Consider the following 16083-nt stretch of genomic DNA (forward strand, 5'->3'; position numbering starts at 1 on the left):
CTAAAACATCAACCATAAAACAATAGTTGGGCATTAATAGTCCCACTGCAACAAAAGTCTAACTGGATCAAGATCTCTTACTTAGAAGTTGCATTGTCATGTAAGTCATTGTCCTTCTCTAAAAGAGGTCAATCCAGCTTATAAAGCATCTTCACTTCGCTTTTAAACAAACATTGATGACAATTCAAGCTCCCCGATTTCCATACCTAGTCTTTCGTTCAAATGAACTAGGACTTAGGAAAAATGCAGCCTTTATGAATTCATCATCTATCATGTTCCTATCCTCTAACAGTAATACAACGACTATCATTCTGAAAATTTTCTACTTTTCAGTTAAATCTTCTTGTAGTCATTTCTTATTACTTTAGGCGATGATTGGTGTCAGAAACTATTTGAGTGATTAAAAGATCCTCAATGATGAGTGATCAAAAGATCCTCAAAATATTATGTCACTCTAGGATATTCCAATCGAATCATCAGCAAACTCCGCCATCTCTCTTGCTCTATTCTTATTAGACCCATGTCTCTCATCCTCCGAAAAAAAGATATTAAAATCTCCCCCTACTAGCTAAGGTAAACCCTCCATACAGACTGCAAGTTCACGGAGTTTATCCCATAAGGGTTGTCTGCTTGCTCTGGTACATTTCCCATATACCACCGAAAGATAATAAGGGGAGCTCAATTCACCTGTATAAAAGCGTGCGTGCAGCACTTGCTCTTAAACGTCCCACTCATCTACCTCAATACCATGCTCCGTGAAGAACCAGATTTGACCATTTTCATTTATACCTTTATATATCAGCCCAAACTTTCTACTAAAGAACTCTGGCTTCGCCTTCGTCATTGGCTCTATAATCGCCAAAACAGAAATTTTATGTGTTCTTATCAATTGTTTGATGGTGCTCTGAGTGCTTGCATTAGCCACACCCATAGCATTCCAAATCATGATGTTGTAAGTCATGTCAACATAATTGCAAAACACCCCCCTCCCCCCCCCCCCCACAAGGACTCAAACCTCCCCTTCTTAATCTTTTCATCCTCTATCATCTCTGGAAAGACTTCCTCACAGGCTACCCTTTTCTCCATAAGGCTCCTCGTATCCATTCTCTCTTCATCATCCTGCTCCTCATCCGGATCCCATTCTTTCTCATCCTCATATTGTTCGCATCAAAATCCTCGTTTGGGAGCACCTTAAAGAATTTGGGATTAGATTCAAACAGCATACCCACCTTAACATTAATTTCATCCCGAAATTTGCCAGCTCTAATAGAACAACTCCGGGTATTTCTCTTTCATCACATCCTCAAGATCCCACGTGGCTTCCTCATAACCTTGAGGTCGCCATAATACTTTCACAGAATCGGTGGACTTCCTCTCTCGCGCGTATTGCACTCCAGCTCATTCACAACCTGAGCCATGCCCCGTTACCTCTACAGCTCTACTTCCTGTTCGCGCTCCTCGCGTGGGCTCGTATCAGCTTTACGTACTTTCTTGTTTTACGTGGGTAATTGTTTATTTAATCCCAACATAATATTGTTTGATTAGTAATGTAGTGGAAAGAGAGAATTCCCGCCACCTCGAAATCAATATAAATTACGTGAGATTTGCATATCAGTGTTTGTATAACTGTCTCGTCTTCTTCTTTCAACAAGAATACTAGCGAATAAAACTCTCCCTTCCCCTTCCCCTTCCATCATAATCGAGATTATCTATACCTTTTTCTAGGTTTTCATCATTAGCCTTTCAGTTGCAGCTGTTACATCAGAACCTTCACAACAAGATTCAGTACACTGTTTCTAGCTATCATTTTCCTATTCAGTGTGCCGTTTCTTGATCATTTTGAAATTCAGCGGTGTTCTTGCGTTCGTCTTCAGATTCACCACACGCTTTCTTGTGTTCATTGTGCCAAAGAGACTCTTACGCCATGGCGGATGAAAATAATCAAAATGGGTATTGATTTTTTTAGGGTTTCTGAATTGAAAGAATGTTTTGCATCTCAGTTCCAGTTACTTTTTGTCTCTGTCTTTTACTTTATCCTTTTTTAAGATGCGACCACTTTAAATTAGATTTTAATTGATTTTGGGGATTGTGGCGGATCAAACAATCAAAACTGGTATTATTTTTTGAGGGTTTCTGAATTGAAAGAATGTTGCGCGTCAATATTTCCAGTTACTTTTTGCCTCATCTTTTACTTTCATCCTTTTTTACGATGCAACCCACTTTAAATAGATTTTAATTGATTTTGGGGAATGTTCTACTTTATTTATTTTTAGATTCTATATGTTTGTTCTAATTTTAGTAGAAATGAGGACGCATTTTGAGTTCCATTTTATTTTATATTAGGGATGTAGAGCTTAATGGAGAGTTGGATCATGATGATAACGACGTTGGACAAAATGTGTTGATGGCGCAAGAAAATGTGTTAAATGGTCAGTTTCAGGAACAAGAACTAGTGCACAATAATTTGAATGGTGAGCTGCAGCAAGATCACGAGCTTGAGCAGATAGTCTTGAATGGCCAATTGGAGCATAATCAAGAGCTTGAGGGTCAGTTGGCGGAGGTAGTAGAGCATAATCAAGAGCTTGAGGGTCAGTTGAGCAGAATGTGGAACAGAACAATATAATGATTGGTGATATTCAAATTAATGAATATGGATCTAACATCGCCTTCATGGAAAACATTCTTCAGGATCAATACCTGGATTATGATCAAATTTTAGGAAATCAGGTTTATTATTTTATTTATTGTTTATTTTCTGTGAATATTTTAATAAAATATACTTGTTATTTTTATTCAGGGAGAGGGACTGAATAATGATGATTTGGATGCAAATTTAGGAAACCAGGTTTATTATTTTATTTATTGTTTATTTTCTGTGAATATTTTAATAAAATATACGTACTTGTTATTTTTATTCAGGGAGAGGGACTGAATGATGATTTGGATGCTGGTGGTGCACAAAATGCTGATAACTAGGAGTTTCTAGCTAGTAATTATTAGAGAGTGCTTTATCATTGAAGTGACAGCATTGTTTTCAAGAGTTAAATGGTTAGGTTTTAATTTGAGACCTTATAAATTGTTTTGATAGTCGAAAATCAGGGATCATCTAAAACTTCTCGTAATTGATCACCTAATACACAAATAAAAAAAGAAAATAGCCATGGGGGTACTATTTATAAACATAAATAAAAGAATAAAATTCCATCTTTCGTACTACATCACTACACTATTATAAAATAGATAAAGAAAATATCAAAATCTGTATATATAAAGAAGAAACTACTATTAATAGGCTAGATTATGATAATGAATGGTTGTTACATGACTCAACTTTGTAAAATTATCAAATTCCTAAGTTATAGTATTTTTATTTTCAGTGCATGATTTATTTATTAAGCAACATTGATAGTTGTTTAAGACTACTAGTATTAGGTTTACAACAAGGGCTTTCAAAATAGTAGGAGTATTAGGTTTACAACGGCCCGACGGAGGAGCTGACCGCCTGGAGCGGTGGCGGACAGCGTCGATTGGTCTCACGGGCAGTGGCGGCAGTTAGTGAACGGAGAAAGTAGACGGTGAGAGAGAGATGAGGTTGTGCTCTGATTTGGAATCTGTAGTTTCTGTTGTGAGACTGTAATTTGGGAGATGAAAGTCGAAGATTGAAGTTGTGCTAATTGTGAGAGCTTTAGAGAGAGGACGGAGAGAGAGATAGTGATACGGTGCTAGGAGTATATTTTAAATAAAGTAGTTGACGGCAAAGAGTATAGGTGTGGTGTTGAGGGATTATATACGTGCAGTGAGTGGGAGTATATTTGTTCCTGAATCTTTTTATTTTGTCTTTAGGGCACTTTAGTTCTAGTTGAGCCAACTTGTTTAATTTTGTCTTTAGGGCACTTTAGTTCTTTTAGTTTTTGGGCCTATTTTAGTTTGATAATAGTGTGTTGGGCTTATTTAATTTTAGTTGGGCTTAATTAATTAATGTTGTGAAGTTTTCTTGGCAACGTTTTAGATCCGAAAAATACGAGGACTTTATATAGTATGTGTTTTCTCTATGAAAGAACGAAGGATAATTTGAGCATACGCACGTAGGATGCATGCATTGTTGTTAAATTAATTTATTATGTCCAGTCTAATTTTTGCATATCATGTTATTTTGAAAATGGTGAAACTTTTGCACGTCGTTTGAGGTTGGAACAGAAAGTTGATTGAGGAGTTAAGCGTTTGAGGTGGACTTTTGTTTTTAAATAAGGGTTGTGTCCTATACTTTTTATGTGAAAGGAGGTGGAAAATGTTTGTCTTGTCATGTTTTGTGTTTTGATGAACCTATCTGAAGTGGCTTGTGTCATGTATATATAATCGAATTCGGGTCTCAATAGGGCCGCAAACCTGCCCGGACTAGTGTACACCTCGTAGATCGTGTGTTATCTATTTAGAGTTGGCCGGTTCGTGGTCACGGTTCTTGTCGTGTATGTTCAGATATGGTATGATGATGGTCAATGTGGATGGAAAATGATTTCGCAACCAAATTTTATGCTAAATGATTTTTAGTGTACTTGGGTTCTTTTAAATTAAAACCCCCAAGATCACTCGTTATGGTTTGACAAACTGAATTTTAGCACGTGTCCATTGCATCAAGTACTTTGTCCTGTCTATTTTTTTTTAATGTGCAGATTGAGCAGCGATGGACGTGGAGGATGTTGAGTAGAGTCGTTGGAAAATTATGTCTTGTTTAGTTGTTGGATTTGTTGGGTCTTCATACTCGGCATTTTTCTGACGCCTCCACTAAAATTCTAAATTTCCTTTGGATTGTTTTATCGTTGCGTCTTATTATTCAAAGTTAGTTTTGTTGAGATAGTATTCGACATTTGTTTTGAGTTTCTAAGTTAATCTTTTAATTTGGTCGTGTATATTTGGTTGTTCCCCTTTTCTTCCCCGCTTCTTTAATCCTCCCTTAATCAGGATCAGTTTGTTTTTTGTCCTTAAAAAATGTGGACCACATGGGTGTTGCCCCCTGATGATGGTGCGATTGGGCGTCGGGAATCGAACAAGTGTTTTGCAATCGGGGAGGCGTCGTGAATAAAACTATAACCAGTGAATTAACATTTTTGGTGGTATGAAGACCCAAATATTTTTTGTAAATAATTTGTCCCATTAAAATTGTAAAGAGTCCCTTTATTTCAATGTCAATAAAATGCGTGCTCATAGTTTGAGTTTTTTCTTCATTAACTTATTTTCATAAAGTACTTATATTAGTATTAGAGTGTGAATAAATGGTGAGTAGTATAATGCCATTTGCTATAATTTTTTGCCTATCCTCTATTTTTAATATTGTTTGCAAGGAAAAATTTTAAACTTATAAACTATTCTTTTATTATAATCATATGAAATTATATTTATTTATTAATTGTGTAATTCATTATTTAATTCTCTATGATCAAGATTGAGATGTTTTGAGTATTACTATAAGTTGTTAATTAATTATTTTATATTTATGGTGTTTCAGTATTAAATCAGATAGGTTAGTTATTGTATTATAGTTGTTCTACATATAGTATATTTAAAATAAATTAAATATATCTTCATATACACGTTACTATTGTTTGACTTAGTATTAAATGAAGGTGTATGGTTGAATAAAGGTCCCACATTGAGGAGATTGAAGGTGTATTTAATGTATAGTTTTGGGAAGATTCCAAGTGTAACAAACTTTGTCGGACAGACGAAAATGGTAAAATGGAACAAACTTTGGGGAGACACAGGGAGTACTTCATTAACAGATGGCTAACTTTTTTTTTGGATGACACGATATTCCGCATGAACCTGACATGAACCCGTTAGTTGGGACCTGATAAGAACCCGATGAAACGGGTCGGATTGGGTTTGACCTTATTAGGTTGGATCGATAACGGATTGACCCGATAACTACCCAACCCACACAATTTGACAACCCAAAGAAAACATGTATTTTTTAATCGTGTGCTTGTCATGCTGCCACATGTAAAAACACGGAGGGGTAAAATAGGAAATTTCTAATTTTACGTTACCAAATTGCAGTGTTGTTCATTGAATATTGCAGTCTTACCACAACAATATTGCAGTTTACCATGACTGCAATATCTAATACAAGTAGACTGCAATACCTAATACAGTAGACTGCAAACCCGTGTTTTTTCATGAAACTTAATCCTAGGCGTCCATAAATGAGATCTAACGGACTATATTGGTGGTATGGTGTTATCCTATCTATGGTGGCACCATAGTTCACGGGTGGTTAGTTCCTCTCTCATGCATGTTTTAATCTCTCAATTGTATGCCTGAAAATGTTTTGTTTGTACTCCACAGTATGGAGGTTTGGTACGGTTGCGGTTCTGATCGACGTATACAAGCATTACATTGATAAAAAAGTCGAGGCCGGTCACTCCAGCCACATCCATTTCGAGTGCAAGGAATGGATGAGTATGTGTGACACATTCCAAGCCCAACTGAGATACCATTTCTGGTTCGACGAGGATCAGCCTATTGAAGTTTCAGAAATGCGCAGCAAGATTATGGATATGAAAAACGCGCCATCTCCTGAACTGGTATGTTCGCTTCTATCCTTTAAAGGACTGTTTTGAATACATAAAAATTGATATTGTTGAATATTGATGCAGGAGGCTATTAAAAATCATAATGTTGAGCTGTGGGAGAAGTGGTGCAAGTGTTGCTCTCTTACGGAAAACACTGGTAAGAGCGGCTCCGGCTCGATCCAATCACAGAGCTCCCATAAAACCAGTAATCACCAAAAACTGGAAGTGACAAAGGTGTGTAATGATGCATTTGCAATCCTGAATGATATGGATATCAAACCTATCAGTCTACATGCGTGCTGCGACAATGACCAACATTCCGATTTGATGACCGTCATGCTTCAAATCCAGATGTTGAAATTTGCTATCTACTACTCCTTTTATGATTTTGATTGCTGTTGAAACTTGGTAGCTTTCTCGTTTTGTGGAAAAGCATTTAGCATTGTGCAGCCAACATTAGTAATATATTATCCGCTTTGGATCAATCCGTCATGTTTTGTTTTTAGAACACAAACCAAGAGGCTTCAGACTAATAAAGTTACCATAGCACGCATATAATGCTCAAGTTGGTTTGCAAAATTAAAAGAACAAATTAGTACGAAAAGAAAATCCAACGCTTTGATTGAACGAGAGCGATAGAGAAACATGGGTTCGATGAGTTATCGCAAAAATGGGATTGCGCATGTAGGAGCAGCTCAATCTGTGTTTTGATTTGTCCTAACTCTACTATCAATAATCAAACTATTTAACTTCTAAAACTAATTACAGAAATATAACATCTGTATTTTACCCAACAAACGACATACCACAGTAACATCAAAGCCACTAGTTAAAATACATTTTGTCAAGGAAACAAAAAAAAAAAAAAAAGTAATGCAGCAGCATATACTTCAAAACTACAAAGATGTGAAGAGCAACAAGCAGCAGCTCAGACATGACCCATTGAGAAACCGTAGAATACCTCAGTTACCAACATTTTGTGATGTCTCTAACCTCATGGGTTGGGATGTCTCTGTATAATGCTTACAAGTTTTTGCACGATCTCAGACATCGGTGGCCGAAACTCGGGCTCAGGCTGTCCCACAAAAATAACATCATCTGAAATAAGCCAATCTATGATATAATGTCGACTGAACTTATGCAGCCGGAAATAAGAGAGAAAGTAGCACCTGAATACATAGCGATATTATATCTGCAACCCGTGATAGGGACTTGGACGGATAAGCGCCCTTCAGGGAGGGGTCGACCATTCTGGATAACGCGTCTATATCATAAAGCTGGGTGAATGCCCATCTAACCAGATATTGCTCTCCCCGGGGACGTGACCTGAGTAGTTAGTACGTGCTTGGTGTCAGTTCAACACATTTTTTCACTGTAAATATCATATTTCACACATCCTTTTGATGTTTAAATGACCTGTCATATGCTTTTCGCCCTGTTAAAAGCCGCAACATCACAACTCCGAAGCTGTATACATCACTCTGGTAAGAATAGCTTCCAAAGTCAAGCTCTGGAGCGCCATATCCAGAATTTTGCAGCTAAGAAAGGACTAATGTCAGTTGGAGTTGAAGAAGTTGCAAAATAAAAGTATCAGATTATTAACATGAGATTACCTGAACAACGGAATTGGCCGGCATAAGAGAAACCAAACCACAGTCAGAAACTTTTACCGAGAGATCGTCACTGAGCAGCAGGTTGCAGGACTTGAAGTTGCGGTGCATGATGGGTGGCTGGTGTGTCTCGTGCAAATATCTTCAAAGTGACATGAAATAGTCAATCTCCTAGCAATTATACTCTTGAAATGACTGGAAGTTTAGTGAAGAATTTAAGATTGAAACAAATGTAGAAAATAAAAGAACATAAATGGGTGAGTTTTTGCAATTACTGTTGCAGATTCTGTGTAGCACCAAACAACGGATTGGAAAGAACCACATAATAAAATGACAATGAAATTTCTCTGTGGACATACTCTAGGGCTTTGGCAGCTTGAAGCGCTAGAATCATGCGAGTGTTCCATGAGAGCTTTTTGTTGATCTCATCATCCAAATTTAGTGCTTCATCGAGGGTCCCGTTGCCACAGTAGTTGTAGACAAGAAGGCGCTCTCCATGCTCAAGGCAATAACCTACAAGTTCGACAATATTTGCATGCCGAAGTTTAGAGATACTTGACACCAGTTCAAGAAACTCTTGGTCGCTTAGATGCGCTGATGCAGCCTTATCCAGCTTCTTCACTGCTAGAACCTAGTGATGAAGAGAAGATTCTCAGCGAGACAGGCCATATGGATGGACGAAAGATAAAACAGTTGAAATAATGTTCAGCTGTTTTTATCTTTCGTCTATTCAGAACAGCTGAAATAGGGATGCAAATGTGGCGAGCTCACCTATTGCTTCACATATAGCATGACTTAACAATCAAGACAGATAAAATACTAAAACATAACTATGCAGCATACATTTTCATATAAACAGAAACAAAAGATGAAGTAATATCACTACAACATCCATTGCACAAACAAATGATGGGCTATGACACCTCAAATCCCATCAGATATAATTTTACAAATTAGAGAGGAAAACCAGTCATAAAATTCGGTTAGAGTACATGCTTTCATATACTGACAATCAGGCGAAGCCTAGACAAATAATATCCCACTAAACCAAGATGAACTAGTAGATGCTAACCTTTCCTTTTGGAAGCTGCATACTATAGACGGTCCCAAGCATGCCGTTCCCAATAAGATTTTCTTCTGAGAAACTATTTGTGTACTGTTGAAGCATTCCGATAGTGAAGGGCTTCGCAGATTCTACAGTTTTACCAGCACTTCCTGCTGGAGTCAATGAAGTAAAAGTAGGATCCGCAGAAATCCTATCAGCAGGAAGAAGTGGAAAAGGAAGAGGGCTTGGCCGTGGATGAGTGTCACTCAATCTTGTCATATCTATACTATGATCCGTCCCGTGCTTTAGTAATGGATTCCTCATCTGACCTGCTTCAGCTGGCTGCTTATCCGTTTTTTTCAGACCTGCTTGGTAGCCTCAAAAGAGTTATACGCTCTATTTATTTAATTATTTATTATGTGAAAGAAATTACAGTAGAGAATGTAATAAGTTCAGCACCTTGGGGTATTTTATGAAATTGTGAAGTCTCGTCTTGCTTGTGTGTTTCTGACAGGTTACCATGGCCTATTTCATTGCTCTTGAAACTTTTCTCCATTGATCTCCTTCCTCTACGACAACAGGAGATAGAAAGAAACAACCCAAAAACAAGAACCAAAATCAAAACCAACCCACCAACAGCAATCCATGTGATTTTGTTTGATGTAGTCTTCTTCTCCTCTCCACCAGATTGTGGTAATGGAGTAACAATCTGGCCATGAGCATTGGACCCAGGACTAGGTGCAACCTGAGGTGAAGGTGCCTTAGTGGGGGATACGGGAGGCAAGGCAGGGGGAGAAGGAAGGATAGTAGTGTTAAAAGGGTTTCCAGCTCTCCTGCCACAAAGAAAGAAGTTGATGAGCCACTAAGTAAAAGAAGACCCCATCTCGCAAAGTAGATGATAGATAAAATTTAAAATAATAAAAAGACCATAGATGAAAATAAAACTAACTCTTTGTTCACCTGAAACTAGGAATACTTAGGAGTTTGTTAGGAATAGGCCCCGAGAAGAGGTTGTTCTCTACGTTCCTATAGGAAAAACAGAGAAAATGGTAGGTACATATTTAACAAATTGATGAAATGAAGTATAGAGCTCTCAAATTCAACTGAAATCACGTACAAATCTGTCAGAGGAAGATCTTGAAGAACATCTAGCACTCCTATAAGTTGATTATTCTGCAAATGCCTGCGTGCAACTTTTAGGAGTGAGCACATGGTTAATTAATAGTAGATTGTGATTCTACATTGATTAACCAATCAAGTAGCTAGAAAAGGAAAAGGAGTTTTCTACAAATCTACTCAACTTAAAACTTATAGCTGTGGAATAAATGAAAGCATTTACCTAGAAAAGATAGTTACTTACAATGACGTGAGAGCTAACAAACTCCGCATTGAAGGTGGAAGCACACCAGTCAAGCTGTTCCAGGATAAATCCCTGCATTGTTGAGCTAAAATAATCAAAACAAATCCACTCCAACTAGGTTTCATGATAGCTACAATAACTATATGCAAAAAAAACACACATGTTAATCAAACCCGTAATTGGTTCAAAGGCATCTGGTATTGAGCCTGTCAGTTGATTGTTGTTCAGAGACCTGAATAGAATTTTAACAGCTCAAAGTTACAGTTTTTCTGATGGAGCAAAGAAATAAATGAATGAAAAGATGGTAGTAATAGAATATAGTAGCTTACAAAGTTTTCAATTGGCCTAATGAAGATAGAGAGTTTGGAATGTCCCCAGTAAACTGGTTATCTGAAAGAAAACTGAAGTTTGTGGTCTCCAGGAAGGAGAGGAGCATTATCAGACTGAGATAATATCTATAGAGCTTTCAATTAAACTATTCACGATCGATATAAGTATATCGATAATCTCATTTATAGAAGCAGATTTGGTTCAGAAACATACAAATTCTGAAGAGTGATAGGCAAACTGATTGGTATACTGCCGCCAATGTGGTTGTTGCTCAAATCTCTGCAATTCAAAATAACCAAAATCTTTAATACATAAGCACAAATTCTGAAGACCGATTGGCTGTCAAGAGAAGGGATTACAGCTGCAAATGAAATGAAGACAACCATCAAGATTGCACTTACATGTCGATAATTGAGGCGAACATTCCCAAATCATCAGGCAATTCGCCTCCCAAATTTGCGCCACTGAGCTTTCTATCAGCCAGAGAACAAAAACTCAGGCTTATGGAAATCGTTCATTCACCATACACAAAAATAGAAGGGTGAACGCTGAAAGCTTACAGTGCAGTTATATTAGCATTCACACACTCCACCCCTTGCCAACTCGGAGGCCCACAGGGATCGCCTCCCGGAATCCATCCAGGAAGTAAAGGGAGGCCCAGAGAAGCATGTAATTGAGTTATTGCAAACACTGACAAGAAAGATTCTCAGATAGACTTATTAAGGCAACAATCATCCTAAAGATGAAAAATTCAAAAACAAAAGACAGTAAACTCTCCAAATCGACTAGCTCAGGCTCAGCAGTCATAAACTTAACCAGATTGTTACACTTCAAAACATTGTGGTTTTCAATGAAAGATGGTATACATAGCTAGGTATTCAAATTCACAGGAGAGAACACAAAACCACCAAGAACAGGAATGAAAAGCACTATAAAAGGATAAAAAACAAGAAATCGGTAAAATCGAGCTTACCATCACGAGGATCCGTTAATCCATGGTGGAAGGGAAATGCAGATAGAAGTATGACAAGGCAAAGATTCAAAAATGAATAAGCCATCACCGGTTATGGCCAATTCAAAATCAAAGATTCTCCCTTTCAGGCTGTGCAGTAAAACTGGAGCCAACCAAGCAATAAAGAAGTGCAAGAATTTAGAGCACAAAGCTTATTACTAGTATATTCAAGTTCGCACACAATGAATCTTGAAAATAAAATAGGATATAAAATCAAGAAACACAGAGGGTTCAGTAAAGCGAGTTTGGTCAAGCACGAAACCCCGAGTTTTAGTGGGAGAGGCAATTCAAAAGGCTTCAAGATTACACCTTTAATCGGAAATCCGACAAATAAAAAATTCCCTCTTTCTTTTAAAGTGAAACAAAGCAGCTAATAACAAAACTGCGGGTGGATAGGGAAAGAAAAATGAACGAATGGAAATCCCAAGAGTCGGTTTAATAAGTTTGCTTCTTCTTCTTGCTCTGTCTCAGTTCGGAGAATTTTAAAAAGGCATTTTATATTTTCAGGTGCTCACCTTTACTCTCATGAATATCTAGCTGTGATAGATTGTACACAAAATATGCAAAGGTATTTTAATTATGGAGCTTTGGTGAGTGGCTTGCCCAAATTTTTTAAATTAATTTGAAATTGCTTGTATCAGTGTACCGTTGAAGCAAATTCGTATTGTGCTTACTCATATAACGCCTCCGCCACATTGGATTCAAAATTCATGTAGCAAACGTGTATAAAATTTAAAATTTTCAAAGGGGGACATCGATTTTTTAAAAGCTTATGGCAAGGACTCCAAAATCTGCCACAACCCACAATCTATTTGTCTCTGATATGTCAGCATTTTTAATTTCAGTCACAGCACTTGCAATAAGACAGGCCCATTTTTAGCAACAATCACAGCTTATTTCACCATTTTTCATATTTTGTTCTTCTGGTTTTAGATATATAAAACAAATATAGGAGTACTATTAACATACCAACATGATTAAAAAAACACGGCAATGATTATATTTAAATTTGATTAGGATTCCTACATTATACTTCTGTTACGTACCTGATAAAAGGATTGAGGTATTTTGAGATAGAATGATATATTAAAATTTAAAAAACAAAAAATATAAAAAAAAAAGTTACTTTTAGCTGTGGCTAAAACGACTTGCAATAAGGCCGCAATGTAAGGGGTCTGTCCCGGCTGTTTTTTGCGGTGACCGGAAATTTTGAAGGCTGCAATAAGGCACCAAAATCAGCCGCATGCCCTTATTTCACTAAAAAGGTTTTACTTTGATTAGTTTAAATTAATTTATTATATATCACTCGAAATAAATATACGTTAATCAACATTCGCAAAGAAATTACTTGCTCAGAATTATAATTATAAATATGAGTGTCCATGGACCTATTGCAAGCTTAAACTGTCCCTAAATATGGAATTGCGCATAGGCAACCAATTTTATTTTCAATTAGCAAGATCTTCAAAAAATATTTTAGAACTGTTGTGTGGTAACGAAAAACATCTGTCTTTAACTAACATCTATCAGAACCTTAAACAAATTTTATAGTTGAATTATTGTAGGAAAAGTTGAGATGTCATGTCACAGTCCACAATTTTGTAAAGCAGTAGTTCGGTTGAGACAACCGTAAATCAGGCTTACTAATTCTGCTCCTTTTCATGGGAACCTTTATATTGCACCTCCATTATTGGCTGCCCAATGCTTTTCCTGCTACTTTTATGTTTTAGTTTCATTTCATTTTATATTATTCTTCTCTAGCTAGTGGCACAATTGGAAATGTTAATAAGTAGCATACTCCATAAGATATGTATTTGCGTAACGTATTCATAATGGCATTCAATCTAAAAATGACAAATTGATAATAATTGAAGCAAGCTTTTATTTAAAATTATCATAGAATCAGGAAATTAGAAGCAAACAAGGACAATCCAATCATTATCCACTATGAAATAGAGATTTAATTGCATATATAAATTGAAAGAAAATACTCCATGGAATATTAACCTCAAAGTTAAGAGGGTCCTCAAGGAAGAATTTGAGATCCACAGCTAGCTTGCAAACCTGAATGGTCAAGCAACTTTCTTATAGATTTGATTTGTCTTGTGCCGAGCACATAGAGAGGGTACAAGTCCATCATGGTGCCGAGTGGGGCAACGACCAAGACCAAGTACATCCACAGTGAAGGCTTGGCTTGGTAGACCTGAATTGAACAACGAGAGCATGTGTCATTCTGTCTTTGAGGAGCACAATTTGAACTGTGTTGGTCTTGATTGCTCCTTCTAGCGCCATGATGGTCTTGCACTCTATTTGTCTTCGACACAAGCATCCTTTCAAATGATCCTCACAATAATTACCTCAAACGTTCGAACCAACATAACGAATTCTTTGTGCTTGACTTTACGATCCACAATCCAAAAAAATTTGTGGCAAGACACAACTACAGCCAATCTGAAAGCGTGTGGGGCATGGTGAACAACATGGGACTTCTATTGTTCACATGGATTGTGTGTAAAGTTGGCTATTAGGGTTATGAGTTATCTATGTACGAACAACGATTTAAATATAGTCTGCTATAAATTATGCATTCGCTAGCAGATCGAAGAGGAGACTTAACGAGGACATCTTGTTTATTCTTATAAAAGTCAATTATCTATATTTTATGTGAATTGTTGTTTGATTAATTTTATTATTAAATTAAATTACATAAAGTTATTAAATCAGACTCAAAAATTAAACAAATATATTGCATCCGGTCCTCCAACCTAAATCTTTCGGAGTATCAAAATACACCAAATCGTAAATAGAAAACTCAAAACTTATATTCACAATCACAAATGTAGGTAATTTAATGGAAAATTAACTTATGTAGGTAATGATTGCATTTTTTTTCCACGGAGCGGGCCCATGAGTACTTGCTTGAAACATTAATCTATATTCTTTAATCACGTTAGATTGGATCATAGGGGAGGATTAATAAATTTATAAAATGAGACTGCACCGACAAACCTTTACTTGCTCTTTGAGGAATATTGGTTTGTGCTTACTAAATTGCGAGTGGGTGCGACAATATAACAATAGCACAATAGAAAAGAAAGTTTAGGTTTTACCATTTGATTTTTTAGCAGATACATAACCAGAATAATTCAAACTATTATTTGCGTCGGTTGATTGGGATTTTAAACTTGGACTATAAAATGAATAATAGAGATAAACGCATACTTATTGGCCCAACTGTGTTGAGTGAGCCCAAAAGGAATTAGTCAATATAAGAAATGGGCTCACAGTAAACAACATATTGGGCCTATCCAACACGGAGTTTAATTTGGACCATTTCTCGACATATGCGTGTCATCCTTGAGCAGGGGCCATGCTAATCTTCTCTGTATCGTTCCAATATTATCGGATGTCCCCGAAGGCAGGGGCGAATGTACATGTTAACAAAGTGGGGCAATTGCCCCACCTCTTATTTTCATCCCATGTATTTATATGCATATTGTAAATTTAATTCTTTTAATTGTCTACTAAATGTCCATCCTCCAAATTTGAAAATTCCTTTGTAAGTAAATTTGTCTCATTTTCTTCAAATTCCTAGCTCTGCCCCTGCCCGATGGGACATCCAACACGGAGTTTAGATTACTAAGCGTGTCAAACTGTGTTAAACAATTCAAATACAAATTTCTTCGCGGTAGATGCAGATGAAATTTAGCTCGTGCCTAAGTGTACATTGGAAATTGTCAGCTGATAAGATAAAGAGGTTAGCTAGAATACTAAAATCTAATTGAATACAGTAAACTATTTAATTTACTATAGTATGATATCATCTTATTGCATATAGTTGGCATTCGATTGTATCATACGATTAAGTCATTGATTAATGTCAGCAATAAAATTTTAATTAGTTTTAAAATCAGAATAATTAAATAATTTGAAATTTATATGACATTATCAAAAATAATGTGCCAAACATAATTTGCAATAGACATAATTGTATTCGAGATTTTGGTTATAGAAAGGGAGATATGTTAAAGTTCTTTCTCATTTAAATTTGTACATTTCACTATGGTGGAGACAACTTAAGAAATTACATACTTCCACTTTTCAATTGAAAATGAAACGTTTTTTCTTATGAATTGTTCTATTAAAAATTAAATATT

The 16083-nt window shown here is 36.5% G+C and overlaps 1 protein-coding gene and 1 non-coding gene across 3 annotated transcripts; both read right to left on the reverse strand.

Moving 5' to 3' along the window:
• Positions 1 to 7167: 7167 nt before the first annotated feature.
• LOC125215791 (protein STRUBBELIG-RECEPTOR FAMILY 3-like) lies at positions 7168 to 12388 on the reverse strand. Of its 2 annotated transcripts, none has more exons than XM_048117341.1 (16): positions 11888 to 12388; positions 11475 to 11604; positions 11316 to 11387; positions 11128 to 11193; positions 10914 to 10985; positions 10745 to 10816; positions 10585 to 10656; positions 10342 to 10407; positions 10185 to 10250; positions 9684 to 10057; positions 9252 to 9589; positions 8539 to 8810; positions 8183 to 8321; positions 7986 to 8107; positions 7739 to 7895; positions 7168 to 7667 (listed from the first exon to the last, which is right to left on the reverse strand). In XM_048117341.1, exons 1-16 carry the CDS (start codon positions 11970 to 11972, stop codon positions 7593 to 7595), a joined length of 2178 nt encoding a protein of 725 aa, XP_047973298.1. In that variant the 5' UTR covers positions 11973 to 12388; the 3' UTR covers positions 7168 to 7592. The 2 variants fall into 2 exon arrangements, with proteins under 2 accessions (XP_047973298.1, XP_047973297.1); XM_048117340.1 differs by having other exon boundaries at positions 7168 to 7644; positions 11888 to 12385.
• A 2857-nt stretch (positions 12389 to 15245) lies between these two features.
• On the reverse strand, positions 15246 to 15352 carry LOC125217305. The gene has a single exon (XR_007175718.1). It is a non-coding gene; the product is annotated as a U6 spliceosomal RNA (small nuclear RNA).
• Positions 15353 to 16083: the final 731 nt, after the last annotated feature.

This window comes from Salvia hispanica, chromosome 3 (assembly GCF_023119035.1).
Source record: "Salvia hispanica cultivar TCC Black 2014 chromosome 3, UniMelb_Shisp_WGS_1.0, whole genome shotgun sequence".
In the NCBI taxonomy this organism is placed as follows: domain Eukaryota; kingdom Viridiplantae; phylum Streptophyta; class Magnoliopsida; order Lamiales; family Lamiaceae; genus Salvia; species Salvia hispanica.

Excerpts from the sequence above, each read along its gene's own strand:
- LOC125215791 (XM_048117340.1), bottom strand. The coding sequence starts at position 11,972 with ATGGCTTATTCATTTTTGAATCTTTGCCTTGTCATACTTCTATCTGCA. Across the intron at positions 10,408-10,584 it reads TTGTTAGCTCTCACGTCATT|GCATTTGCAGAATAATCAAC; the intron begins GTAAGTAACTAT and ends AGTTGCACGCAG. Across the intron at positions 9,590-9,683 it reads ATTTCATAAAATACCCCAAG|GTCTGAAAAAAACGGATAAG; the intron begins GTGCTGAACTTA and ends GCTACCAAGCAG.